Source organism: Pan paniscus, chromosome 9 (genome assembly GCF_029289425.2).
Source record: "Pan paniscus chromosome 9, NHGRI_mPanPan1-v2.0_pri, whole genome shotgun sequence".
NCBI lineage: Eukaryota > Metazoa > Chordata > Mammalia > Primates > Hominidae > Pan > Pan paniscus.
This window is the reverse complement of record NC_073258.2, coordinates 113,706,167-113,733,977: the sequence shown is the minus strand read 5'-3', so window position 1 is coordinate 113,733,977 and position 27,811 is coordinate 113,706,167. Positions and strand designations below refer to the sequence as shown.

The 27,811-nt window shown below is 39.2% G+C and overlaps 1 protein-coding gene, 1 long non-coding RNA gene and 1 pseudogene across 31 annotated transcripts in view; 1 reads left to right on the top strand and 2 right to left on the bottom strand.

Annotated features, from left to right (window-relative positions):
- NCAM1 (neural cell adhesion molecule 1) overlaps window positions 1-24,078 on the bottom strand; it is a 314,951-nt gene extending 290,873 nt beyond the window's left edge. For 16 of the 30 annotated variants that reach the window (XM_055094838.2, XM_055094834.2, XM_055094839.2 and 13 more), the window contains exon 1: window positions 23,790-23,987. In XM_055094838.2, the coding sequence (XP_054950813.1) occupies window positions 23,790-23,841 (52 nt within the window). In that variant the 5' untranslated portion in view covers window positions 23,842-23,987. Of the gene's footprint in view, window positions 1-23,789 lie in introns of all 30 variants that reach the window. The other 14 variants (XM_057299246.2, XM_057299242.2, XM_057299247.2 and 11 more) reach the window with 5 other exon arrangements.
- Window positions 8,072-8,139, bottom strand: LOC112441254 (U7 small nuclear RNA; annotated as a pseudogene).
- Window positions 21,998-26,188, top strand: LOC130540613 (uncharacterized). The gene is made up of 3 exons (XR_008954611.2): window positions 21,998-22,256; window positions 23,978-24,087; window positions 24,611-26,188. It is a non-coding gene; the product is annotated as an uncharacterized LOC130540613 (long non-coding RNA).
- Window positions 26,189-27,811: the final 1,623 nt, after the last annotated feature.

The following is a 27,811-nucleotide window of genomic DNA, read 5'->3' as shown; positions in this document are numbered from 1 at the left end:
GTAGCTACAGATTCAATGCAATCACTATCAAAACTACAATGACATTTTCTACAAAAATAGGAAAAAAATCTTAAAATTCATATGGAAGACAAAAGACTCTGAATAGCCAATGTAATCCTAAGCAATAAGAACAAAGTTGAAGGCATCACCCTATCTGATTTCAAAATCTACTACAAAGTGATAATAATCAAAACAGTATGGTACTGGCAAACAAAACAAAACAAAAGATACATAGACCAATGGAATAGGACAGAGAATCCAGAAATAAACCCAAGGATATGTGGCATTACATGCATTATGTGGCATTATATGCCCTAATTTTCAACAAGGGAACCAAGAAGTCATAATAGGGAAAAGACAGTCTCTTCAATAAATATCCACATGCAAAAGAATGAAATTGGATACTTATCTTACACCATACACAAAAATCAACTCAAAATGAATTAAAGACCTGGAGCTATAAAACTCTTCGAAGGAAATATAGGGGAAAAGCTCCTTGACACTGGTCTTGGCAATGATTTAAAAAAAAAATAGGATAGTGCAGACAACAAAAGCAAAAATAAACAAGTGGGACTACATCAAACTAAAACGTTCCTGCACAGCAAAGAAAACAATCAAAAATAGAAAAGGAAGTCTACGGGTTGGGAGAAAATATCTGTAAACCATATATCAGAAAAGGGGTTAATATTCAAAATATATAAGGAACACACAAACTGAACAGCAAAAAAAATGAATAAACCAATTTAAAAATGGGCAAAGGATCTGAACATTTTTCCTAAAAACACATAAAAATAACCAACAGATACTGTATACAAAAAGGTGCTCAACAGTGCTAATCATTAGAAAAATACAAATCAAAAGCACAATGAGAAAGCATCTCACACCTGTTAGGACGGCTTTTGTCAAAAACACAAGAGATAACAAGTGTGGGTAGCCATGTAGAGAAATGGGAACCCTTGTACACTGTTGGTGGGCATGTAAGACTGCTGCAGCCACAGTAGAAAACAGAATGGGGGTTCCTAGAGAAATTAAAAATAGAACTACTATATGACCCAGAAAAATTCCCTCTTCTGGATATGTACCCAAAGGAAATGAAATCACCACCTCATGAAGATATGTGCACTCCTATGTTCACTGAAGCATTATTCACAATAGCCAAGTTATAGAAAAAACTTTATCCATCGACAGATGAATTTTAAAACTCATATATATATATATGAATATTATTCAGCCTTTAAAAAGAGGGACATCCTGCCATTAAGGCAATATAGATAAACCAAGAGGACATTATACTAAGTGAAATAAGCCAGACACACGAGGAAAATACTGCATGATCTCATTTATATGTGGATTCTAAAACAAACAAAACTAAATACATAGAAACAGAGTAGAATGGTGGTTACCAGGGCAGGAGTCAGGAGAGGAGCTAATGGGAAGATGTAGGTCAAAGGGTACAAAGTTGCAATTATGGAGGATGAATAAGTCTAGAGACCTAAAGCACCACATGATGACCAGGTAATAATGTTGTATTGTATGATGGAAATATGCTAAGACAGTAGACTTTAAGAACTCTATTCACAATAAATAAATGCATACATACATACATAAAGGTGACCATGTGAGATGATGAATATGTTAATTTGCTTGACTATAGTAATCACTTTGTTATGTACATGTATATCAAAACATCATAGTTAACACCTTAAATATTAAATAAGTAAATAAATAAGGAAATCCTGCAAAATGCAGAGCCAACACATTCCAAGTTGATGAGGAGCATGGTCATTTGACCAATTACTTGCACAGAGCTTGTATTTCTCCATTTGGCTATTATGATAAAGCAATATAAACTCCATTTTCAGTCTGGAAATCTTGCCAAAGACAGAATTGAGTTCTGATACAACCTGTCCTTACTGAACCCACATTAGATGCCAGCCTTCTTCTCTGGTCTCCCATATAATCTGCTTAATTGTCAGTTCTTAAAACTTTTCTAGTATGGGCATTAAGTTCCCCCATCTTTATGGGAGAAGAATTCACCCTCTTCCCACTTGAAAAAAAAAATCCAAATTTTTGTTCATTTTCATGATTTCTCAAAATCATTTTCTGTAGCTGTTTATGGATTTATTTACAATTCTCCTGGTATCCTGGAATATAATTTCATTAATGCCTAAAGATTTGAAATCTATGAGAGCTACACAATCTTTCATGTATCAGCTATGTTATTACCAAAAGCACTAGAAGATAAAAACCCCAACAAGAAATTGGTATGGACTGCAAGCAAACTTCTTCATTAAAACAGAGACAGAGTGAATTAAAAAGAGAATAAGAATTGAAAGCAGTACCACCATATAAAAAGGGCAGCTCTGTGGTTTTAATTCTTTTTGAAAATATACAAAACAGTAACTTGCTTAAATGACTTGGTACCACTTTTTAATAACTATTACATATGAAAACTGCCCATCTTCAGAGTGTAAGTGCTTGGCTAAGTTCCGTTCCTGGTCCTCTCTGCTTCTCTCTCTAAATGGACTTATCCTTCAAGAACCATCTACTACTTAAATAACTACAGATTTATGTCTCTAACGTGATCTCTCCTAAAAACTGCAGACTTCTATTTCCAGCAGTATACCTGGCTTTTCTTCCTAGACAGTCCACTTTAATCTCAGGGTCACCTTGCCCAAGCCAAACTATTACCTTTTTTAAAAAAATTAAAAGTCCCTATTTTCCCCTTCCCCAATTCTGTTGCTAGTGACATTTACTCTTACCATGCGCCTCACCTGAAATCTAAATAATCTCCATTCTTTCCTCTCTTGCATATCCAAATCAGTCACTAAGTTCATCAATCTTCCCTCTGTAGTATTTCTTGCATAATGCCTTCCTTTACATCTCACAATCAGAACTCCAATTCCACTTCCCATCACCTCACACAGCCTCTACAGTAGCTCCTCCTACCCCCTGACTACTGGTTTTCCAGACTGTAATCTCTCCCAGCTTCCAAAAGAAGAGCAACAAATCCAGCTTCCCAAAACATGCTCCCATCAAGTCATTCCCAGAATCTGCTGCTTCCAATGACCTCCTTACTTCCCCATCTGATGAGCAAGGCCATCCCCAGTTCTTGTTTACTCACTGCCATCAAGCCTTTGCATACATTGCCAGCTAGCACCCTTTTTACAAATGAATTCAGATATATCTATTCCTCTTTTAGATCTTACCTCTCAGTCAACGGCATAAATACATGTAGAATGCAGGAATGAATAAAGGCTACCTACAAGGGGCTCAGAGTGAAACTGAGCCAACTCTGACAACTTGCACCTATGTGCAAGACCCTTTGCTAGGCACTGTAGAGGATATGAAGATTTGCATTTTGGTTAATCCGGACAAAACCACCACATATAACATCTTATAGGGAAGTGCATCCCAATTGCCAAAGTAAGTTACAAACTTCTTGCGGGGGAAAAGTCACATAATGGGCTTGATGCCACCTGTATCATAAAATAAGACGTCTGTCTGAACAGGCACATCAAAACTTGATTGTTTACTTAAATAAATACTGAACTCATTCTAAAAAAAAAGAGAGCCACCTAGTGAAAGGCAACAACTAATTTTATTTGAATGCAAAAAACCTTTGAACTTTAACCTCCATCTCTATGTCTAAGATGTCTTATTTTTAAAGACAGATTCTTATCTGAGATGTTCGCAAATTTTGTTTTAAAGAAGTTAAATAAGATGAACTTTCAAAGATTCTTCGAATTCCTTAATTTCCTATGGGTTAGCTCCCTCTGCATGCCTATTCTAAGTGATTGTGGGAATAGTTGCACCAAATACACCAAAGCATCCTAGTGGAAAATTTGCAAGTGATCTACAGCAGTTCCAGTTAGCTCAAGACCACTAGTAAAGATTTGTGCTTTTAGTGAAAGGGCAGTCCCATAAGATATTCAGTATTCTATGGGTTATCTATGGTATCCCATAGATACCAGTATTCTAGAAAAGCAATGTGGTGTTAGCCCAACACAATACATGCCATCTAAGAATTATGTAACCATTTTCATACTAATCACTGCAAAATTATCGAATTAATATTTTATTTAAGACCACTGAGGAGGATGTTTCACATGACAAGAAATGCATCTTAAATCCATCTTAGCCTTGCTTTAAAATGCAACCCTATCTATTGTGTACCGCTTTATGATGAATGGGACAAAACCCAAACACTTTTCTTCTGCAATTCATGAAGGAAAGATTACAAAATACTGGAAAACATCATTTTGGTTTTTTTTTCTATGCACAGAGAATGAATGATAAGCCTTAAGCTATCAAAATGGTGGAGATGAGGAGAAGAGATTGACAATCAATGCATACAACATAAGATACTACTGTAGTAATGTGGTAAAGCTATTAGATATGTGAAAGGGGTGATTCTCCTCTACATTCTCTTATGCTGAGTAACAGCTCCCCAGAATAAAAGGGAAAATTTTCCCCAGTCAAAATACATAAATGGAAGACATAAATGTTTCCTCTCTCCTAGAAGACAGACAGAAACAGATGCTTCCAGGTGCTAGGCATTTTCCATTTTGCCAGGGGTAATCTTAGCATGCTCACATTCAACAGTTCTTTGAGGAATATCCAAATAAAATTATTTTAGCTATTCTCATGAAGATATAATACCCACAATCTAAAAGTTAGTAAGAATTAAGGATAAATATTAACAAGTGCTAGGATTAAAATAAACCTTCATAGGGATAAAAGACTACATATTGGGTATAATGTACACTGCTCCAGTGACAGGTGCACCAAAATCTCAGAAATCACCACTAAAGAACTTATCCATGTAATAAAAAACCACCTGTACCCTCAAAACTATTGAAAAATAAATAAATAAACTTTCATGGTTACAAAAAAACAAACAGCTAACACAATTAAGGATCTCACATTACTAAAATGCTGAATCAAGGCTCAGCCATGTTGTAGTATGTATCAGTACTGCATTCCTTTTTATTTCCCAACAATATTTTATTGTATAAATATACCACATTTTTTGGTCCGTTCATCAATTGATGGAAATTTAGGTTTTTTCCATTTTTTGACTGTTATTAATAATGTCCCATGAACATTAGTGTACATGTTTTTATACTGACATATGTTTTTACTTCTCTTGGAAGGGCAGAGCTGCTGGTTCACATGGTAACTCTGTTTAAGAACTGCCAGACTTGTTTTCCAAAGAGGCTGCACCATTTCCATTCTCATCAGCAGTGTTTGAGGGTTCCAATTTTTCCACAACATTATTAATACTTGCTGTTATCTGTCTTTTTGATTCTAGCCATCCTAGCGGGTGTGAAGTGGTATCTCACTGTGGCTTTGATTTACATTTCCCCTGATGGCTAATGATGTTGACATCTTTTGGGCATTTGTCCTTATGGGCCATTTGTGTATGTTAGCTCTGGATTTTTCATAGATGCCCTTTATCAGGTCAAGGAAGTACTTTCTATTCCTTATTTAATGAGTGTTTTCATCCTGAAGGGGTGTCGCATTTTGTCAAATGTGTTTTCTGAATTTAAAGGTGATCATGTGGTGCTTGATACCAGCTGTTTTTGTTTTGCATACTTATGAAGTCTACACAATTCTAAAAATGTGCTATGCATTTCAGATTTTTATAAAAAGGTTCAAACTTAAATGAAGTATAAATCCTAAAAATTATGTCCGTTAAACAAAAATCATGGGAGCCCATTGTTTTAGACTGAGCTTCTGCACCCAACCCCAAGAGACCAGACCAAACCAAAATGGAGTCACTCAAGCTAAATGCCATATAATCAAACTGAAACGTTAAAGAAGCAGATAGATCCCAAAACAGATTGGGTTTTCCTGAAAAAGGAGATTCCAGTCAACCTGAGTCAGTGCAATAAAGAAGTCTCCTCTGCTTTAACTTGCAAAAGAGTCACCAGAAGTAACCTGATGTTAACCAGTTTCTTTTTTTCTATAGTTGTTTCCTTATTCCCACTTTCCAAACCCACTGTTCTGCCATTGCTCAGTGGGAGCTCTCATTCTATTTTGTTGAATGGAGGCTGCCCCAATTTATGAATCACAAATAAAAGACAATTAGATTTATAACTAAATTTGTCATAATTTTGTCTTTTGACATGTCTATAATAAACTTTTGGAGAAGTACATCAGTAATATTTTGGAAAAAATTTATTATGAAACCTATATAAGGACTTTTGAATGGTAAAAATTACAGTTTTTGTTTGTTTGTTTGTTTGTTTTTTTCTTTTTTGTTCTACCAGTCTAATTTTTTATGGTCCTACTTTTTCAGACTATTTCTTGGCTACTTCTGTTCTTCAGAACAGCAACCCAAACACACACTCAAAGTCTATGGACCACTCTACATAAGCCCAAATTAAACACAATTTCCATGTAGTTGAATATTACAGAAAGCAATTCAAATAAAATCGAAATGGTGTCATCAGAGGATCTGTGTTCAACAGTCAAAATCCAACCAAATCCATACAATAGTAAAGAGGATAATAATAAGTAGTTTCACAGATAGTTAAATATATCTAAGCCAAATGGTTTTTAGGAAACCTGTATGAAACCTTTTAACTCAGTTAACTACTTTCTAGTATTTAAGAAAATCATTTAAAACAATAAGCTTTGTATCCATGATTATACACAATCATTTTGTCAAAATATGTGAACACAGACAATGGCATATTTTCCCCCTTGTGAAATTCAAATCTACTTGGAAATGCCATAATCTGTGCAGAATTTTTCAAAAGATGCTAAAAATATGTAAAGTATATTAAACCAGTCCAAAGTAACAGACCTCCAAAATAATTAATGTACATTTTAGGTTTTGGAAACTGTACTGGCTAATGTGGCTGTTGCCAGCTAGAACTAGGAGATCAGGAAAAGCTTTCATGAAGAGTGTTTTACCATAGAAGAGAAACATTATAAGTAGCTCATCTTACGCAGTCTTATTAAAAGAAAGCCTCACTAATATTAAGAACATTTCTTCTCTTTATTCTCAATGTTTACATTCAACCACTGAGTCTTAAAATACAATGAAGAAAAAAACATGCCATTATTACTAAAATAATGTCAAAAATATCATTTAAAATCAATTTGGTGGACAAATATCTTCCAGGCATTAACCGAATCACGTATTTTCTAAAAACAATAACACTTAAATACAATTTGCTTAATTTTGTGTTGTGTGTCCCCATCTCACCCAACTCCCAAAACCCAAGCTACTTATATTTAGATTTTTTGGTTCATGTTTAATTCTCCTGAGATTTCCAATATGGCATATATTCTCAGAATTTCATTCTACCTCTTTTTGGATACATAACAAGGAGAAAATGCTTACAAAATTATAGAGATGTACAAGAACATAGACTATTGCATCATAGAAAGATGAGTCACTTTCCTCTTCACCCCAACGTTCAGGATCCTTACACACTGGGATTGCACCACATGCAATGCAGTGGCCAAAAGGGACTCTTCTTCCACAAAACACTGCACTAATTCTCCAGTATTCAGCTTTTCCACTTGAATAGAATAAAAACCCTTTTGAGAACAACAATTACAATCCCCCCATTTTTTTCTCAGGCGCACTATTGGACTTCTTAGTGCATGCACAATGCAAATAAGGCGAGCTTCCTTTCACAGAGTGATTAATATGCAAAGACAGCCTGCTTTTTTAGTAGGATGTGAAGAACCACCAACAAGCCTTTCTAAGCCCAGAGGTTTCTACAATTATTTCCACTGTTTATTTTTAAACAGAAGATTACACAATAACACCAAGCGCTGTAGCTCTAATTTGCCAGTATTTTGTAAACAATGACAATTTAGATTTTTAAACCTTTTGTATCATATTTAAATCTGTGGTCAACTATTGATTCCAATGTATTAATTTTTTTCCAAATCTAGGAAACTCATTTATATGGGACAAGACTCAATCTATACTTTTTTATTAAGAAATTGCACTTCATTTTTAAATAGTGAATGATTTTCTGGCATAAACTTTTGGAAAATGTGGTGATTTTTAAAATTTTTTATAAATTCCAAATGAAGACTAAGAAATGACATTTCTTTCATGGTGAAAACCAGAAAATCTGCTAGACAAATTATAAAAGAGCTATAATACTAGAAATTGCATTTTAATAGTAATCCATCTCACTTACACATATGCTTATAAAGATTGCGACTTTTCCAAATTGTTATTAAATCACTATAAGACTATTTTAATAGAAAATTTAACAAAATTTGTTCAATAAAACAATGCTACAAAGAAAATAATATCTTTGTAGAACAGACTAAACACATATGCACATTTAAGAAGCATCTCTAATCACATTATTTCCCAGGTGATTTTTTTTTTTACCAAAGTTTCCAAGAAAAAGCAAACTTATCTGATACAGCTGTTAGGCCTTCCTTAATAAAGATTTCACTTGTCTCATCATTTTTGGTTTTGGACTGTCTTCACTCACAAAGTATTACGACACAATTCTAATCATAGAATTACCTGATGTTTGCACCTAATGCTTTAAGGAAAAAATCATTGAAAACTCAAACATTTTGCTCTGAATATAATTTTTTAAAATCAATGCATTAAACACCAAAATGCAACTCGATTTTTCTGTTCTTTTTGAAAAACAACTTCTACAGATATAGTTTTAAGATAAAATGTTAGATATGGATAAGACTTACCACATCAAATTGCATTTTAGCCAAAATATTTCAAAAATATATATAGATCAATACCTATCATGGTCTAAATCAAACCGATCTTCTCGCCAACAGTCCCAAATCCCAAGATACATGACTCGAAACAGACAATAATATCTACATACCTTCAGGTTTTATAGAATAGATATTAGCATCATTTCAAGAACATCAACAAGTCATTCCAGACATTTTTGTTTCCCTGTGAAGTTTCAGTGTCCAGCTAGTCCAAGGCACTTAAGCACCTGGATTCTCCAGACAGCCGCAGACATACAACCAATCCCACCAAATTAATCTGTAGGTTTAAATTGTTTTCCTCCTTTGTACTTCTAAATTCTAGAAGTTCTCCTCCTTTGTACATTTAATAATTTTCAATTACTAAAAATTTATAATTAAAAAATTGATTTATTTGTTCCAGTCTATAAATAAATAAAAAGATGAAAGTGAAGATTAAACTCACAGTGGAACTCATCATTTTAAATCTCTCATGTTGAGCAAGTTAAGAGTATATAATTGTATATATATTTTTATACTCACTTATCACAAACAAAAAGTTTAGTATTTAGAAATACATTCATAAATTGTTAAAATAACTGCACATATTTATAATTTATGTTTTCTTAAAATATGTCCAATTATACTTTTATTATTGTGACTAAATAACTTTAACTGGGGTTTGTTTGTGAAAGCTATTCTCTTAATATTGCACAGGGCAGCAAAAATATAACTCAGTAATATATTGATTTACCTCCCAGTGACTTCAAAAGTATCTACTGTGAATATCTCTAGAACACAAAATAGTGAATGATTTTTCTGGTTTCCTATTTAGATACAAAACTACCCTTAAATGCCTAAATCAATTATTGTGTGAAATGTTTATATTCTCAAAAATAATGCATATGTCTAACTTGGCTATAAAGGAATACAAATAATAAAAATATTCTTTTTATAAGAAGGAAGGCAGGCGAATGAACTGCCTTCATGACCAGTTATCTTAATTGAGTCTGACTGGTAATTTAAATTCTGATTCCAAAGCCAATTTATTTCAAAATGACCTCAAATGGTAACCTAGGGCAGTTAACTGACTCACTTTCAATCCCTTATCTTCAAAGAAAATCACATAATGTCCCTTTTTTACTTCATTATGACAGATGGTTTTCTTTGATGAAAATTTTAAATTTTAAACGTGATGAGTAACTTTCACTTACACACACAAAAGGAAAAAATGCTGAGAAAATAACAAATAACTCTTATTTATCATTTTCTGACATTTCAAGATTGTCTTTTGTGTCATTCCACAGGCATAAATATTACAAGTATAAACAAAAAACTTTCTGAACGTGGTCTAGAATTTTTCACAAAGCTGAATGGTATTCATCTTTCACCTCCAATTCCTAGACCAACTACATAGAATACGGGAGTTATTTCATAAATACTGGATTAAGTCAATGTTTCTAGTGGACATTTAACTACCCAACAAGTCTGAGACATGGCCACTTGCCAATGTGTTCATAAAATTGTTCTTGTTCTGATTTGCAAAATCACTGCCAAGTCCACATCTTTCTATCAAAGAAATGTGGAATCTCAGGCCACCTTGGAATCTCTTGAGAATGCTTCAGTTCAGAAAAGTTTCCTCAAAACTCTTTAAATTGTCAATCCCTTGAAGTTGTCTGAACATTCCTCTGTTCGGGTTTTTGCCTTTGATGCACCCCTAGAGCATGTCCCTTTTCCTTTAAGAACTGCAAGCTTCTTTCAGTCTCAACCATCCTACCCTAAAACGTGCAAGATAAAAGACTTCAAAAAAGATTTTAAAAGTCCGCTTTGGACTTTAGCAATTAGAAACCCTGAAGGAGATAGGTCATCAGTGGGTTCTGAGTCTGCTCCAAAATTAAAGTCAATAGAGCCTCTCATACCACTAATTCAAACACACACACACATACACACACACACACACACAAACTGTAAGCTACAGGAGGGTGGCAGCCATATGTCTCTTCTCTCATACTCTCCTCACCTCAGCAGAAGGCTCAATTTTTATAAATAGAGAGATTGAACCAGATGCACTTTGTCCTTGCATATACCAGACTTTGTTGAGGGCAGAAGCACCCTACTGAAAATAGGAGAATTAAATGAAGTCTAGACTACAGAAGAAAAAAATACCCCCAATCCATTTCTTATTCAGCTTAGAGAAAAATAGTAGTTGGACTTATACCGTGCCTGCTGCAAAATTTTGGATTCTCTTAAGTCAATCAGTCCAAAAGAAAATGTAAGTACTCATGAATATACATGGATGTCCCCCACCCAATAAACCAAGTTTCTGCACAGTCTTTCAGTGTGTGACATCCCACACTGAGCCCCACAGCTCTTCAGGGTCTCACTCTTTACTAATAGGCAGCCAGGGATCATTAGAATTTGAGGAGTTAAATGAAACAACATGAAACACAAAAGGAGATACGACAGCAAACATAATAAAGAGGAATTCAGACAAAAAGAGACAAGAAGCAAGAGAAATGTTATGAACTCCTCAGCGATATGAAAGATATTGCATCAAGAAAGAAAAAGATGCTATGCTAGCTCTTCAGAGGGCTCTTTCCGTTACTTCTTCATTCTTCATGTTTCAAAGAATCAGGGTTGCCAGGTAAGTGACTTCCAGATTAAGTGACTTCCAGATTAATGAAGTGTCACCAATATGATCTTTAGCAGCAACCATTATTTAAATATACTAAATTTTATGGCTCAACCATTATAGTGAATTGACAGGTTTGATATTAACCCTATGCAAATGGAAAGGAGAATCTAGATAAACCACTTTTAATTTTTTAACTATTACTTTTGTCAAAATCAAGATCTACTAGGCTTTGCTTTCATAGGAGGTAAAACAGCTCCACAATGAAGCATGGCATTTCCAACTCAGTTGCAATTCACAGTGATCCTGAACTCTCAGAACATGAAAAATAAATGGAAAATGTGATTCTCATTAGAATCAATACTTAAATCCAATGCGAATTGTATATCCCTTCACTGTGAACTTTAGCGAAAGAAAGGATATGGGAAAAAATTACTGAGCTCACTATGTGCCAGACAGTTGTATAAACTACCTCATTTCATCCTCACAATAACCCTATTAGTTAGGTATTATCCCTGATTCACAGATAAATAAACTGACCGTTGGAGATTAAATAACTGGCTCAAGGTCATGAAAAGCAGGAGAGTCACAGTTCGAAATGTGGGTTTGATACCAAAGGTCCATGGGGCACCCTGTGCAGTATGCACTGCCTCCAACACCAAAAGGAGATACTAAATTCAGAAAGAAAGAAAGATAATTTATAATTATGTACCCAAACAAAAGAGCTTTCATTGGATTTCCATCTTCTTATGCCCTTGATAACAGGCCTTTAAGGCTGCTTAAAGTACACCTTTATGGAGTACTGTAAGTCCAATTCTCATATAGCAATTGCAGCTTAACTGGTGACTGGCAGCCTCTCATGTGAACAGAATGGACACTCAAATTGAAAATGACTAAAAGAACATTAGAAAAGTAATCAATCACTCCTGTGCTGATCTGATAAAAACAGCACATCCAATTTGTGACATGCAGAACAAGCTTCAAAAGATTTTGCTATAGAAACATTTTTTAAAGGTCTAGAAATAAATGTATGAATACCACAGGCAATGAGGTAAGAAGACAAAACTGAATCTAAAAATAATCAACTCATATGATAAATGAAGTCACTGGGGAAAACCCTTAACTTTATTCATTTCCTCTGGCATAAAATTGTCCTGTTGTCCTTTGCAAAGGTTGCTCATCACCTCTCCCCTCCCTCTGGCTCTTTTCCGTGGTGATGCATAGTTCAATGCACCCAGGAAGCTTCATGATGAAACCGTCACCCAAACTAGCAGCCCTCCTTTCCTTCTTTCTTTGCCAAGTGTCCTGGACATCAGCTCTTCCTCAGTCTTTGACTCTAAATAAAGAACTTGAATTTCACCATTCAACTGAAATCCCTCTGACATCACTACTCTCCTCTGACACAAATCCCAAGTTTCTACTTAATTCTCACCTACTTTATACTTTTAACCACCCTTAGTACTGCTGCCCTTGTTTTTACTGCACTATTTGTTTTGCAAAGCAATATGTGCTCATTATCAAAAACTCAGACAACATAAACAGTGATTTACCATCTTCCAGTCTTGATTACACGGTGAGTGAAAGACGTTTTTTAACAAGATTGGGATTATACCTATATATACTATTTGTTTCCAACTTTCTTTCACTTCACTTTATTATACTTTTCTAACCTAGGCTTTTGTGCCACTAAGCTCTGGTTCTCTTCATTTGTTCACTATTACCTTCCGAATTATAGGCAAGATATCATTCTGTGTGCTACATAAACACTGCCACATAAATACTTGTGGGCGTGATAAAAACCCCGCAAAGTACTGACCATAACTCATGGTGTTTTTCTCTCCACTGAACATATAAAAATATAGATTACTACCATCTTTGAGTCTTCCTGGTCTCTTTAACTGGGCTTCCTCCATTCACCTCCCAAACATGGAACACACATACTTACCTCATCAACCCTTCCTCTCAGCGGAGATAAATTCTTCCTTCAAAGTCTCCTTCAACTCTCACCTAAAGTTGTGTGAATTCTCCAGTGTCTGCATATTTATTTCATTCCCTCAAGCTTACAACTTTAAAGAGCTTTCTCTCTCTCCGTCGTCTACCATTTGGGATCCATCATCCACCCTTGCTGGTTGCTTTGTTATTTCTAACATCTCAGCTATGCCCCTTTTATCCTTATCCAAAGTCATTACAAGTGTGTCTTTCCAAAATTATCTGCTTTAGAAAATATATCACAGTTGGGTTTCTTTAATCTAACAAGGACCTCTGGCAGTACACAAAATTTGATTTTTATATAATTTTCAGCTACATGTCTACTAATAGAATGTACAGCTGTAACCACCCTCTGGTTCCCAGGCAATATTTATCCTGACTCTGAAGCATTAAGTGCCTCATATTTTGGCTGTAGATGCTACCTGGTATTCCCAGTTATCTTTTCATTCCCAAACAGACAGTAAGCTCTGTAAGGTCAAGGTACCATATTTAGGGCACAATGATGTGCACCTTCAGTCCCAGCAACGCAGGAGGCTGAGGCAGGAGCCCAGGAGTTTGAGGCCAGTCTGGGCAACACAGTGAGATACCATTTCAAAAAAAGGTATAACATTTAGAGTTTGATTTGTTTTGTTTTTTTCACACCCTGTCGTTAACTGACTGCTTAGATGCTCAATACGTAACTTTGCTGTCATTTCTTCCTCCCCTCCCTCACAACCCATTCAGTTTCTATTCTATACCTTCTGACGTACTCTCACTCCACTACAGACTGCTTCACCCTCTCTTTGATCCCACATTCTTCCTTCGATGACAGTAGCTTCCAAACTCTTTTGACCTGAGCCAAAAGAATGTATTTTCCATTACAACCAAGTTACATATTACACACACAGAGAGAGAGAGAGACAGAGACAGAGACAGAGAGAGAGAAATTGAAGTACCCAAAGCAGTACTTACCCTTATATAAAACACACTCTCTTTTTCCACTTCTTCCCTCCTTCTCTCCCTCCTTCCTCCCCTTTTCCCTTCCTCTCTTACTTCTTTCTTTTTTAATGTATATGGAAGCCCGTTAAACAGATTTCATCATCCATAGTTTGAAAAATACTGACCTACAAGTTAAGGTATTAGGAGGCCCAAACTTTTTCTAAAACCTAACCTGTCTCTTAATTTCTCCATCATATTTATAGTACCATGATTATTTAATTTCTTCGAGTTTGTAACTTCAAAGATCTTTCTCCCTCTCAGTCATCTACCATTTGGGATCTATCATCTACCCTTGGTTGCTTTGTTATTTCTAACATCTCAGCTATGCCCCCTTTATCCTTATCCAAAATCATTACAAGTGTATCTTTCCAAAATTTCCTGCTTTAGAAAATATATCATAGTTGGGTTTCTTTAATCAAACAAGCACCTCTAGCAGTACATAAAATTTGATTTTTATTTTTCAGCAACATGTCTACTAATAAAATGTATAGCTGTGAAATATTTCATTTACAATGCATTTCCCATATATTATCTTATTTTGTTCTTATATTCGATTGCGGAAGTTACAGTTCAAAGAGGTTACATAACTGATATAAATTCACTTGGCTAGTTAGTAGCAGAGCAACTTCTTGAACCCAGATCTTTCGAATCTAAGCCCAATGGTGTCCTTTCCCCGCATACAGGTGTTCCTACTGATTAAGCAAGATACTTTCATTGGACTTCACTAGCCTCCCTTCCCTAGTATCATCTAGTTGATGTTTCATACAGCAATAAAAATCCCTTCGTTAGCCCTTCATTTTGTCCGACCACCATAGTGGATGCTATATAAAACCAGAATTCCCTTTTAGTGCTGCAATGAACTATATGAATTTGTTCCTACTTAACTCTCTGCTAATTCCCAGCTAGTCCCAAACATAGAGCCTGAGGCAGCACACGCTCAATTGCTATTGTTAACTATTCTCTTAAACATATATATATTTTTTTAATTTCCCTGTCATTTCCAGCAGGACTCCTCTCCTTTGTCTGACATTTAAGATTTAAATATGGCTTGCCCCAAGTTCCAGCCTTTAACTGCTCTTCAATAGCAATTCTTTGGCCAGATCCACCTCATCCTATAGGAAAACAGGCCCTCTCTCCCTATTTATCTTCATATCTGTGGAGGTCCAGGTCAAGTTCTAGCTTTTCTATACCTTTTTTTTCCCCCAGACATTAAAACTAATAGACATGATTTTTGCCTCTCAATTTTCCCAGTTATTACCTGCCTGCTTCATTTGGGCACTTACTGATATAATATCTTTCATGATTTCTTCGCAGCTTGAACTAAGCAAAAGTGCTTCCTCTCCAACCACCTGAAACGGTCAGTATAGTAACCTTAAATTTATTTTGTTTTTCCTCTAAGCCTCTAGCACAGAACTTTGCACATCATATTCAGAGTACTGTACACCTTTTTAAACAAACATTTCAAATAAAATATCTGACCACGGGGAACTTTTTTAAAGCACATAATGAGTACATACTTCATATCTGCTTTACATATGTGGTTTTATTTCAGCTCACCAAGACCCACAAGGGAAGTGTCATTAACCCCATTTTACAGATGGGGAAACAGGCTCAGAACGACAGCAACTTGCAGAATGGCAGGACGGTTCCTTCAGACCACAGCTCTGAATAGTGCCCTTCCTCCCCATCACTCCTCCCACACTTTGGTCAGACTCAGTCCAGAAGCCACAGGAATTCCTGTTTGCTTGGCATGTATTCAGATGCTATATATATTCAAATTATCCTTGCCTTAGAAAAGGATAAAATTCAGACAACGAACGTAAGTTGCAGTCCCAGCTCCACCTGCATAAGTCATTTAACCTTTCTCAGTCTCAGTTTCCATTTAAAGACTTACAATCTGGACTTGCGGAATTTTTTTTCTCCTTATCTCTGGCTACTCCTCCCCACTACTCTCACACTGTTCCCCATGTACAACCAGATTCAGATCTCAACCACTGCTCAGGGTGTCTGCTCTGCCCAGATCACCCCTTCTTCCTGCTCCATCTAATGAAGGCAATTCTTCCCCAAGCCCAGCTCGAGGGAGTCCCAGGCAGAATTAATTGCTTCCTTTCTTGTGGCCCAACAGCATTTACTTCATGCCTCTATTTATAAGTATAGTATGTCTCTCTCCCCTCCTTCCAGGTGGTAAGCTCTAAAGGCAGATGTATTATTTTCCTGGACTTCATAACGTGAAACTCCACACGATTCCTGAAGCTATCTGACCTTCTCCAGACTTCACAAAGGTTTGTTGAGTTAAGGAATTCAGGAATGTCTGTTGTAATTCAATGTTTGTTGAATTAAGTAGTCAATCAATCATGCCCTAAAATGAGAATACCATCTGTTCTTCCTATTTCACAGTTGTTTAAATGTTACATCTTCACCTCCCCAACCACCCAATCCCCCTTGATAATCTCTTATCCTGGGTTTTTCTTAGACTTGAATCTGAATATGTAATTATAAATGTATGTGTTACTTTTTAATGTCTATATTTCTCTGTACTACTAGACTGGAAACTCCATGAAAACAGGGACGATGTACGTTTAGTTCACCGCGTATTCCCAGCACCCAGCACAGAGCACTTACTCAGTCAATGTTTACTAAATAATTAGTGTGAAGATTAAGCACATATCAAAGTGTTTTGTAAACCATAATGTGATGATTAAGATATAATTATTGGTATTGTATATCCAGTTTATCTCCTTTTAGATAGCTAAAACAAAATCTTCAGTCTCCTCTCCAATATCATATGCCTTTAGCTGGCAAAACTACTTCTTGCCCTGCCAATCGGGCACTTACATCTCACTCATTTGAATAATAATAGCAATTGCTTTATTTTCTTCTAGTTAGTAATTTACAAGAATATCAGCAGTGACAAATATCAAATCAGCTCAGATCTCATTTAAGATCTTCTGTCAAATAAAAGTGAAATACTTCTTTCTAAAAATGACTTTGACTTCAATATATGATTCTAATCTTCAAAGCACTACACAAACAACCTCTATGAGGTCCACTTTTAATAAACTGGAACGATTAGTTTATATTCCCAAGCAAGTGGGTCCAAGTGGACCAAAGGATAGTTGCTAAAGAAGGGCCAGAAGTTTTCAGGGTTCCTCAATTGCATGGACTCCTTCCAAGGCTCTGGGGGACTGGGACTTGGCAATGTGTTCTCATGGTCATGTATTCAACTAACCTTCGCAAAAGCAAGAAGAATTTTGTATTTTCCTTAAAGAAGGCCCTCAAAATTATATACCCTTCAGGCCCAACAAAACCTAGATCCACCCTTGTGCTGACGGTTTTCAACCTTATAATCAGGCCATTTTTTTATCTGAAGTATTCACAACCAACATGGAATTGCAGGCATATTTAGTGACCAATTTTTTAAGCCTAGTTCTAATCTCTGAAGGAGTCATGTGTATCATAATACCCTTTTTAAAATCCTTCTAAAAAGAGGGCACTATGTCTAAATAATTATTTTTTCCAGATCCATATATATCCTTCTTGCTCACTAATGAACACTGCTTACATGCACTGAAGTCCTAAGATCTCTAAAATATTTATAACTCTAACAAGTAGGCATTACTAATTTTCCGATCTCACGGAAGAGGAAACTGAAACTTGGAGGAGTTAAATCATTTGTCCGAGATCAGACAGCTAGTAAGGGATATGTCTGGGGTTTCAACCCAGGGTTATCTACCTCTCTTAATCTCTAGTCTCTACTACTCCCAAGGTTCCCTGACAGCAGAAATTATGTCATCTCACTCCTTTTAATTCCCCACAGAGCAGATGATAAAAAGCTGGCACTCAATAAACATATTTGATCAACTATTTAATAGAATACCTAATGTAACACAATCTCAAACAGTGTGACATTACTATGAATATTCTTAAATGATGAGGTAATCAGATACCAAAGGAGGTGATTAATGTACAACAAAAGGCATTTTACACCTTATCTCAGGAATGACGCCAAATAGAAAACGGAAGATCAGCTGTTACCCATGTTTGCAGCTACAAATCAAAAAGTCCTCAGAGTACGAAGTGGAATATAGGTTACATAGAAGCCTTTTAAATCATATCAGCCATGCAATCTTTGAATTCAAGAAAGTGTTACATATATTTGGAAGAAAATAGAATGCATAATGGGTTTATTACCATCTGTTTTTCAAAAGCACACACACACAAGATACATCAAATGGCTTATCCTTTTAGTGCAGTCCTCTTGGAGTCTCCAATTGCTTAGAAGCTAAATTAATACTGCGGGAAAGGAAAAGTGTGTCTACCCAACTGAAAATCCGTTAACTCAGCGGCTGCATGTAGACATGGCCTGAGCACGTTTTAAATGTAATGTATTGAAACTGCCTGAAAGGCCGCCATTTGGCACCCAGGCCAACATCAAAAAGCAATGCTCCTAATGAGCATCTGCAGCTGAGAGACAGTATTTCAACAACATGAAATGAAAGAGCATAATGGCACCACTGCCAACGCCAAATAATTTACATCCCTTTACATCAGCAAATGGTTTTAAGGTTTGGCCCCAAGAGTTAATAACAAAAGAGGCTAGAGGTAACAGGACTATGACCTTCAGATTGACTTCTGTATTCTATTACCCTACAGTAAGTAGTAAGCATGTCTACCCGTATTGTTAAAAATAGTTTCACTACAATGTTTTCGAACAGTGAAAACTCTGGAGCTCATAGAAAGTTAATCATTAGGATTCAGAGGTCCTTGGACATTTCCTCCTTCCTAAAAGACCATCTCTTACAGCATTGCTCAGAGTCACTGAGTATATTATGAAAAGTAAAAAATTTTCTTCTTCGAATTTTACTTAGAATTCTTTCTTTTTAACCAAAGGAATTTTCACCTTAGTGACTTTTATTAAAAGCTCAAATGACCTCATTTTATACAGCCACGTGATTAATGTTTTCAATTTTGTGTAATTTGTAACCCAGTTTTAAGATCAGTAAAATGCTCCCTGTAATGTGCTGCCATTTCTTTTAAAGTTCCAGACATTCCTTAGTCTATATGTTATAACTGCTAAACTGAAAAATGATCAATTATGGAATTTACATTAAAATATTTATCTTGACACCAGAAAACATGTGTGTGCTCAAAAAAGCAATGCTGAACTGGTGCAGGAGAGCCTTTATAAGATGTCTTTGTCTCCTCCTAGTCTATGATTCTTCCCGCAGACTGACGGGGGCAGGTGCGATCCCTTCTCTCCCTGGCCTGCCAATTGGTTCTGCTCTCCATCACAAGCTCCAGATCCTAAAAGTGCAACCCGTTCTTTAGCAACAGGTACTCAATCACTTATTTTACACTAAGTCAGAAAGGACTGTCTGTAAAATGTCTTTGGAAGTCTGCCAGTAGTATTGAAGCCACTTTCAGTCTGGAGAGCAGCCACAGTTCTTTAATACTAAAGACAAAATTATGAGAAATTTATCAAACTCATACTTAACAGAGGCTTCATCACCTTGAAAAATTAAGTGGTTGCATCAGAAATTCCAGAGTCCATTATTTAAGCAGTGTAAATTTTACAAAATGCTCTCTATAATTTGAGAAACTGGGTTCTGTAGTGAACAAAAACATGTCTAAAGATTAGCTTTTGAGTGACAAAATGGTGCTGTTTACTTTGAAAGGCAATTAAGACATTGTTCCTTGTGACAGAAAAATACAGATATAGGTTACTTCCATTAAATTACATATTACCTCTCTGAGGAATTCAATTAATGATAAATGGATTCCAAACAGAAGCACTGTTCAAAACTTGGAATTTGGGGGTGCTACAGACTAATTTCTCCTTCTTATTGCTGCCTTCAGTAAACACCCACATCCCTTACAAATAGCACACCCACACCATTTTTTTTTCAGTTTTGATGTGGGATTTTTTTTTCTTTGCAATTACTATCTTAATTCTTGAACTATCAAACTCAAGAAACCAGTCACCAGTTAAATCAACATATTCTTAGTTTAAGCAATTATCATTGTAAGACTTAGAGGAAACTCCTTTACTAAACAAGAATATGTCCTGCTATTTTCTGATATTCCATTTTTAAAAAAAAAAATCCTAGATAAAGGTATCTGGAAGGAAGTTATCAGGTTCAACAATTTAGGGAAAGAAAGAGGGCGTTCATAAAGCATTAACTTAAGAAAACAATTAAAGACTAATGGAAGCTTAGCTAGGTTAGCAGATCTTTAAGACCTTTATAGAGGGAATAGTAACTCAAAAACTTACATAAATCATAGCCCACACGTCTACAATGTCTGGATTATATTCCCTGTTTTTAATAACTCTGTTGGATTTAAAACAAATTATCAGTTATTAATATTTCTAAATATGCTAGTATTTATTGAAAGAAAATAATCTTTCTAGGGTTTGGTTAGAGTTGTGAAAGGTTTTCCACATTCTTATATAGCCTTTATTACATTCAGTGAAATTCTGTTTAAAAACACACATTCTCAATCTTAAAATGAAAATCAACAAAAATATATGGCTCACTATAACTGTGCTCACAGTAAACTTTGTGGAAGCGCACCTTAATTTGCTTAGTGAGAGATATTATATATACTACTTGATTTCAATGTTAGCTTTTGTAAAGTAGTTCTTTGTTCTTAACCGATGGTATCTTGTTAGAAACCCAGTCCTATCCATTCCTTGACTCTTGCAAGTTTAACTGGCAGAAGACTGCAAAATTATCAAGTAAACATGTGACTTAACCATTCCAGATCGTTCAAGCAAACATTCTTCAAAACATCCAAAATTTATACCAGAATAAACTCAAATTTACTATGCAATTGCACAACCTTTCATTGTATTTCTGAAGAGCAGAGGACACCGAAAGAGGAGAGGGGCAGCCCATCGGACTCACTTGACGTATTATGGTTAGCTTGCCTTATATGTAAATTTTCATATGCACCCAGCCGAGCACACAAACTCAGTTACCACTGCCCTGGACATGCTACATTTGAGTCCAAAAAAAAAAAAAAAAAAAACCTCAGATATATATACATATGTATATATATTTGTTGTTATGTTTTCATTTTCATTCTAACCCTTTGACTTGAATTCTTTGATTTTTTAAAAAAAAACTATGGTACAAAAGACATTTTAATGGGAAATTATTTCTCTTTGGAAAACCATTCAACTTCTTTCTTTTGTTAAGCAACCTTGTATGTGTTTCACGTTCTGCCTTCTTCCCATCCTCAAGGTACCGGGCCAGGAAAGAGGTCGCTTTCATTCCAGGGAACACTGGTTAGAATGCCTCCCCTGCCTGGGCATCCAGGAACATCCCAGTGGGAATTCCTGGGCCTGCAACTTCCACGGGATCCAAATACTGATGACTGTACCCATCACGATGATGGAAAGGACCGCCAGGCGATCCCCCAAAAGGCCCACCAAATATCCGGGCTCCATTGTCACGCTCCCACCCGGGGGCGAGGATGTCTCAAAAACACCCCCCTTCCCCCGCCCCATGTGGACAGGTCGCGTCGCGGCACCCACGGGCACCGCGGAAAGGGGCATAACCGGGATGGCCCCCGCCCAGGTGGCAGCGGAGACCCAGGCCCAGGCGGACTAGGCTTGGTCCCCACCCCTCCTCTCCGGGCCCTGCCACGGCCCCGCCCCGCCGCCAGTAGAGCCCCCGGCCCGCGGCGGGCCGGTCAGCGCACGCGCGTCGGTGTGCCTGCCAGGGTGCCCTCCCCGGCGACGCGCTCAGGCCCGGATTCCGCGGCGCGAGAGTGAGCGCTGGCGGGGGCGGTGGGATGCTCCAAGTCGGCGTGAAAGAGGCGAGAGTGGGCGAGCACGGGCGGCCGGACCAGGAGCACTCCCGGTGACCACCTAGTCTCCATTTTATTTCCTCGGAAACTGCCGGGCAGGCGGGGGACCGGCCGCAGGGCGGGGTTTCTCTTGGCGGTGAGTGAGCGAGACCGTTAGGCTGGAGCACCGGGAGACTGTCCTGGCAGCTCCTGGCCGCCACCCGCGCCGCAATAAAAGCCTCTCGCGGCTTCCCGCCCAGCCAGCTTCGCACTGATTGGTCGCCATGGGAGGGACCCGAGTTGGCTGGAGGCGGCGGCCGAGCGCTGCTCTTGTGCCGCCCGCGGAGGGGGCGCACTGGGTGCTCCCTGGCCCGCCCCGTGCGCTCCCCAACCGGGGCTCGGCCGTCCAGGGCAGGTATAACGGCACCTGGAGCTGCGACCACGACACACAGCCCCTCCGCCCGGCTTTCCTCGATCGCTTCCCAGCACACGCCCCCCGCCCAGAATGTCCGCCCAACCCACCCAGCTCTCTGCGGCCCCTGCTTTTCTTCCTTCCCTCCCGTCCATCAGAGCCAAAGCGCAAATCCTTGGGTGGAGGTGGGGGGATGACAGCTGGAGGGGAGGGTGGGCACGCACAGAAGAATTTTCCAGGGAGGCCGGGATGGAAATAGCCAAAATGAAATGCACCTCCCTCCACACTGCCGAGGTTCTCTGGGCGGCGGCGCAACCCCCGCCACCCGCGGCAGCATCACTACTGTCTTCCTCCCAGCTCCCTATTGTTCACACTTTGCCAGGATCGGGAACCTCGCCCAAAGAAAGGAGACAGGGCGAGGTGTTTCGGGCGGCTACCTGCCATTCTTCTCCCGCCCCGTGCAACACTGGGCACGCGGCGCGTGTAAAGACACACGCGCGCACACACGCGCACACACACCAGGCAGTCCCGATCACGCCCTCCTCGCCCTCCGCCCCTCCGCACTTCCTCCTGTCAAAACGCGGCGCTCGACCCTCCCATCCTTCAGTGCTCGCGGCCGAGGGTAGGCTTTGCAACTAACCAGCAATTTGGCAAATGAAAAACTAACGTCATGTCGACTGGGGTGCAACAACGGCCACACAGCCGTGCGATTCTGCCCATTTTGCCCCATTTTGCAAACCGTTATTCCTCTGGGGCGGGGGAGGCAAAGCAGCGATCCTGACTTTATTAGACCCAGGAATATAACGATCTGGGGCGGCTGCCCTAGCCTTATTGTTCACTCTTCCCGGAGCCAGGGCTGACAAGCCACTTCCCCCTCGGAATCCGAGCCCGTGCGGCGGCACCACCCGAGCCGCGACCTCCCCCGCCCCGCCGCCCGCCTTTGGGGAAGGAGCGCTGCCCATCACCAGCGCGGCCGCTGAGTCCCCAGGAGCCGGCCGGCTCTGCTCCCACCGCCGCGGGCGCACAAAGTGGGAAGGGCGGACGCGCCGGAGGGGCGCCGGGCGCTGGCGGCTCGGGGAGGCAGCCCCGTGCAGCGCAGCCCAGGAGGGAGCGGGGTTCGGCTGGGCAGCAAGGGCGACGCGCTCCTTTCACAGCTAAACGAAAATGACCAGCCTTAGCAGTCCACGTAAAACCACCCAAAATAATAGCGTTCCTCCTAGGAGTAGGAGGAAGGGGTAATTAGCAAACCAGATTGAGAATTAAAAAAAAAAAATGTACCTGCAGTTCCCAGGAAAAACAAAGTCCAGATGAGATCCTTAGTTTGCAGCATTGTAATCTGCTGGCTGGGAGGGATGTTCTTGCCGCGGTAAATTCTGTGCCCCCCCCCCTGCAGCGAGTGTGGACGGCGGCAGAGCGACAGACCTAGGGGCAGACAATTGCCAGGCTGAGTATGATTATTTTTGCAGAATTGTTTCCTGCCAGCGGCAGCCGAGCTGCGTTCACGCGCTGATCGGAGAATGAGTGACAGTCCCAGCCTCAGCACACTCGCAACTTGGAGATCCTTGCGCTGGCCCGGGTTCGTTTTGATGGAACTGGGATGGGAGCGAGGAGCGGGGGGCGGGGGTGAGAACCTCACTGTGTCCTTCCACCACGCCGGCCACAAATAGTGCCGAACATCAAGGAGGTAAGAGAGACAGGGGAGGCAGATGCGGAAGCCTGCAAAACGCGGCCTGGAGCTTTCGGGGGAGCCGGGCTCTTTCACACGCAGTCTCCCTGGGAGAGCTGGGATTTCTTTTCACACTTCTACCCTACGCCTTCGCAGGCGCTCCTGCTACCCAGCCTTCCTTAATCAGCAGTTTGCATATTTTGATAACTAGTAAATAATGAAAGCAAAATTTTAGATTTGGTTAGGTAAAGTTGTCAAATCCCTCCATTTCGATTCTAAGATCCTTGCAACACAAGGATAGCCCAGGACTTTAAGTGCGGGAAATTAGAACTTTGGAGAGGGATGGGGGTTGCCGTTGCTGGGTGTTGTTTGGATATTGTTTGTTTGTTTGTTTGTTTGTTTTATCCTAACTGTGAAGTTTGCTCTCCCACAGAGAGACATACAACACCCTTCAGCAGATCCCCTGGGAAGGAGGTGGGAAGAGACTTAAGTTAGAAGAAAACTCCGATGTTTGGAAGAGATTTCCAGAAATAACCCGAAGAAAATGTTTTCCTGTTTATAAATTCTGAAATCTGTGGTCTCTTTATTAAAATAGCCAAGGCTTTTATATAGGTATTATGATATAGAAGCGTCATTAAATAATGTTTTCTTACATGAGGACATGACCTTAATTCTTAAAGATATTAATGTATAATATTACTGAGGTACCAACACAATAGGCTTTAATTAAAATTCCACCCGTGTTTTCAAAAGTAGGGGGTGGAGAAAGCGGGGCGAAAAGAATCATGTCTCAGCACCTGAAGGCTTGGGTATGTAAGGAACTAATGTGAGGAAGGTGTTCTAGATGTCAGGTTAACCCATTAGCCTAGAAAACTGAAACCCTCTAACAGAGGAAGTCTGCGTAAGTTCAAAGGCATTAAAGCACTAATGTTACCGGGTACTCCCTTTTTCTTCAAAGGTCGGCCTCCCCACTCCTGTAGCAGGTTTTTTGTTTTGTTTTGTTTTGTTTTGTTTCTGTTTTGTTTTTTTGAGATGGAGCCTCGCGCTGTCGCCCAGGCTGGAGTGCAGTGGCGCCATCTCTGCTCACTGCAACCTCTGCTCCCGGTTCAAGCGATTCTCCTGCCTCAGCCTCCTGAGTAGCTGGGATTACAGGCGCGCGCCACCACGCCCAGCTAATTTTTGTATTTTTAGTAGAGACGGTGTTTCACCATGTTGGTCAGGCCGGTCTCGAACTCCTGACCTCGTGATCTGCCCACCTCAGCCTCCCAAAGTGCTAGGATTACAGCCGTGAGCTACCGCACCCAGCCGCTGTAGCAGTTTTTAAAAGTCCATCCTCTACTGGCAGACCATCCATCCTTCCTTATTGGACAGGCCCCATCTCTTCCCCACTTTCCTCCTCTATAATAGACCAAGTGGGCCACACCAGTACAGTGTAATTAGCGGGGACCCCTGAAAAGTATTTCTTCCCCCAAGTAAATCTTCCACAACGTTTACTTTGGGCTATTTCTCTCATTCCAAGTATAAACAATTCAAAAATACAGAAAAGTAGAAAGAACTAAAAATAACCCCAAATCCCACAGATTCCAGAGATACTCATAGATTTTGTCTTCTGTATGTGCATATGATTTTTATAATTGACATATTATAGTAGCAATTTGAATCCTGCTGATTTTGCCTAACATCAGTATAAGCATTTATTCCTCTGGATCATTAAAAAGCTTTTCTAGATATTTTTATAGCTATGTAATATTTCTTCATATGGATGATTTTGCAATGGTTTCCCCATTTTTGCATATTTATATTGTTTGTGGAGTTTGATAATATAAATAAGGCTTTTTTGAACATCTTTCAACAAATATTTGCAGAGCAACCACTGGGTTTAGCCCTGTGCTGGATGCAGTGAATTATATACGTCTTTTTTTAATGGTTGCTGTATTTAAGTGTCTTTGATTTCAGACTTCTGCTTCTAACATCTAAAATCACCACATTAAATATTACAGATTTATGTAAATGAATGTTATCAGACTCTTTCCTTAAAAAAGAGGTTTTGATGGTGAGGAAAGATAGAGAGAACAGGCAGGGAGTAGAGTGGGGAGAGTGAAGGTTGGGGCCCCCAAAATAAAAATTTTTCCAATTTTGCCCCTAAGAGTGAGAGACACATTCTTCCCTGCAAACCTCCCTCCTTATAGTCCTGTCAGTAGAATTAAAAGACTCCTCACTATTTTTCTCCCCAAATGTCCCTATTTTTAGCTTTTCAATGTAGACAAGTGTGGAAATCCAATCTCACTTGAGTATGACTGAATTTCTTTTTTTTCCCTCTCTCTCTCCAGCCCCTCCCTACCCCGTGTGGTTGTTGATCTCTGTTGTAAAGATTCATTCTAGAATGCTGCCCCAGTCATTCCAGTCCACACTCCCAGTATCTCTCCCAAATTCTTTTAATAGGATATGTCACTTGTCTCCAATTCTGTATATCTCCGCTAGTCGGTAACTACATCTGTGAGCTCTGTTGCGTTTCAATCCCTTCCTGATCCTCATTTTAAAATGGGACAAAACTGTGGCCCTCACTGGACCTCTCTCCCTAGAGAGAGGCCCAGGCTGTCAGGCACACATTAATGAGCATCTACAAAGTGAACATCCATGGGATTGAGGCAGAGGAAGGAGACTCCAGACTGTGCTTTAGAGAGAAAGTTCTTTAGAGAGGAAGCAGAGAATGGTCCAAGAAGACAGCCATGGCAAGGAGACAAGCTAGGAGGCCATGATAGCTCTGGATAGGGTGACAGGGACTAATTAAGAAAGCGACAGTGGGAAAGGAGGCAAAAAGGAGCCCAGATTTGCAATTCCAAGATAAGATAAGAACAGGTGGACCTGGGTATGTTGTGAAGATGGAAGTATGAGGCAGAGGAAGAAATCCAAGTTCCTTTCATTCATTCAACAAATATTTATGGATTCTCAACTAAGTGCCTGGCACTGCTCTGGACACTGGGGATGTAGCCGTGGACAAAGTAGAGCCTTTGCCCTCATGGGATTTCCTTCTTATGGGGGAAGACAGAGAATAAATCCTTAAACATCTAGTAGTGTACAGATGGTGATAAGTGCTAAGGAAAGCAATAAGGAGAGATAAGGGGACAGAGAGTCTGGGGTGGAGAGGGATTACCATTTTGTTTAGTGGAGCTATACGGGTGTATGTGATACAGATCTTGAGAAAGTGACAACCGCTAAGGGTCCAGTGTGGGCAATTGAATAGTTGCTGGTAACATTGACAGGGAGCAGAAGAAGAGGGGCAGATTCAGACCAGGTGATAAGCAAAGAAGCAATGATGTCAGCTCTGCACATGCTAAGTCTGAGATGTTTCAGAGACATCCAAGTGGAAATGTGTGGAAGACAGACAGAGAGGGCCCAGAGAACATCAATGTTTAAGGTACAGGCAGAAGGACTTATCAATGAAATACTGAAAAACAGACAGCTAGAAAGAAAATTGAAACATGACAATGTCACAAAACCTAAAGAAGAAAGCTTTGAGGTGGTCAAAAAAGAGGAAGATTTAAAAGAATTTCCTGAATTTGACCATTGGAAAGTCCTTAGTGGCCCCTGGGGGAACAGTATTCATGGAATGGAGGGAAAAGGAGACATCATG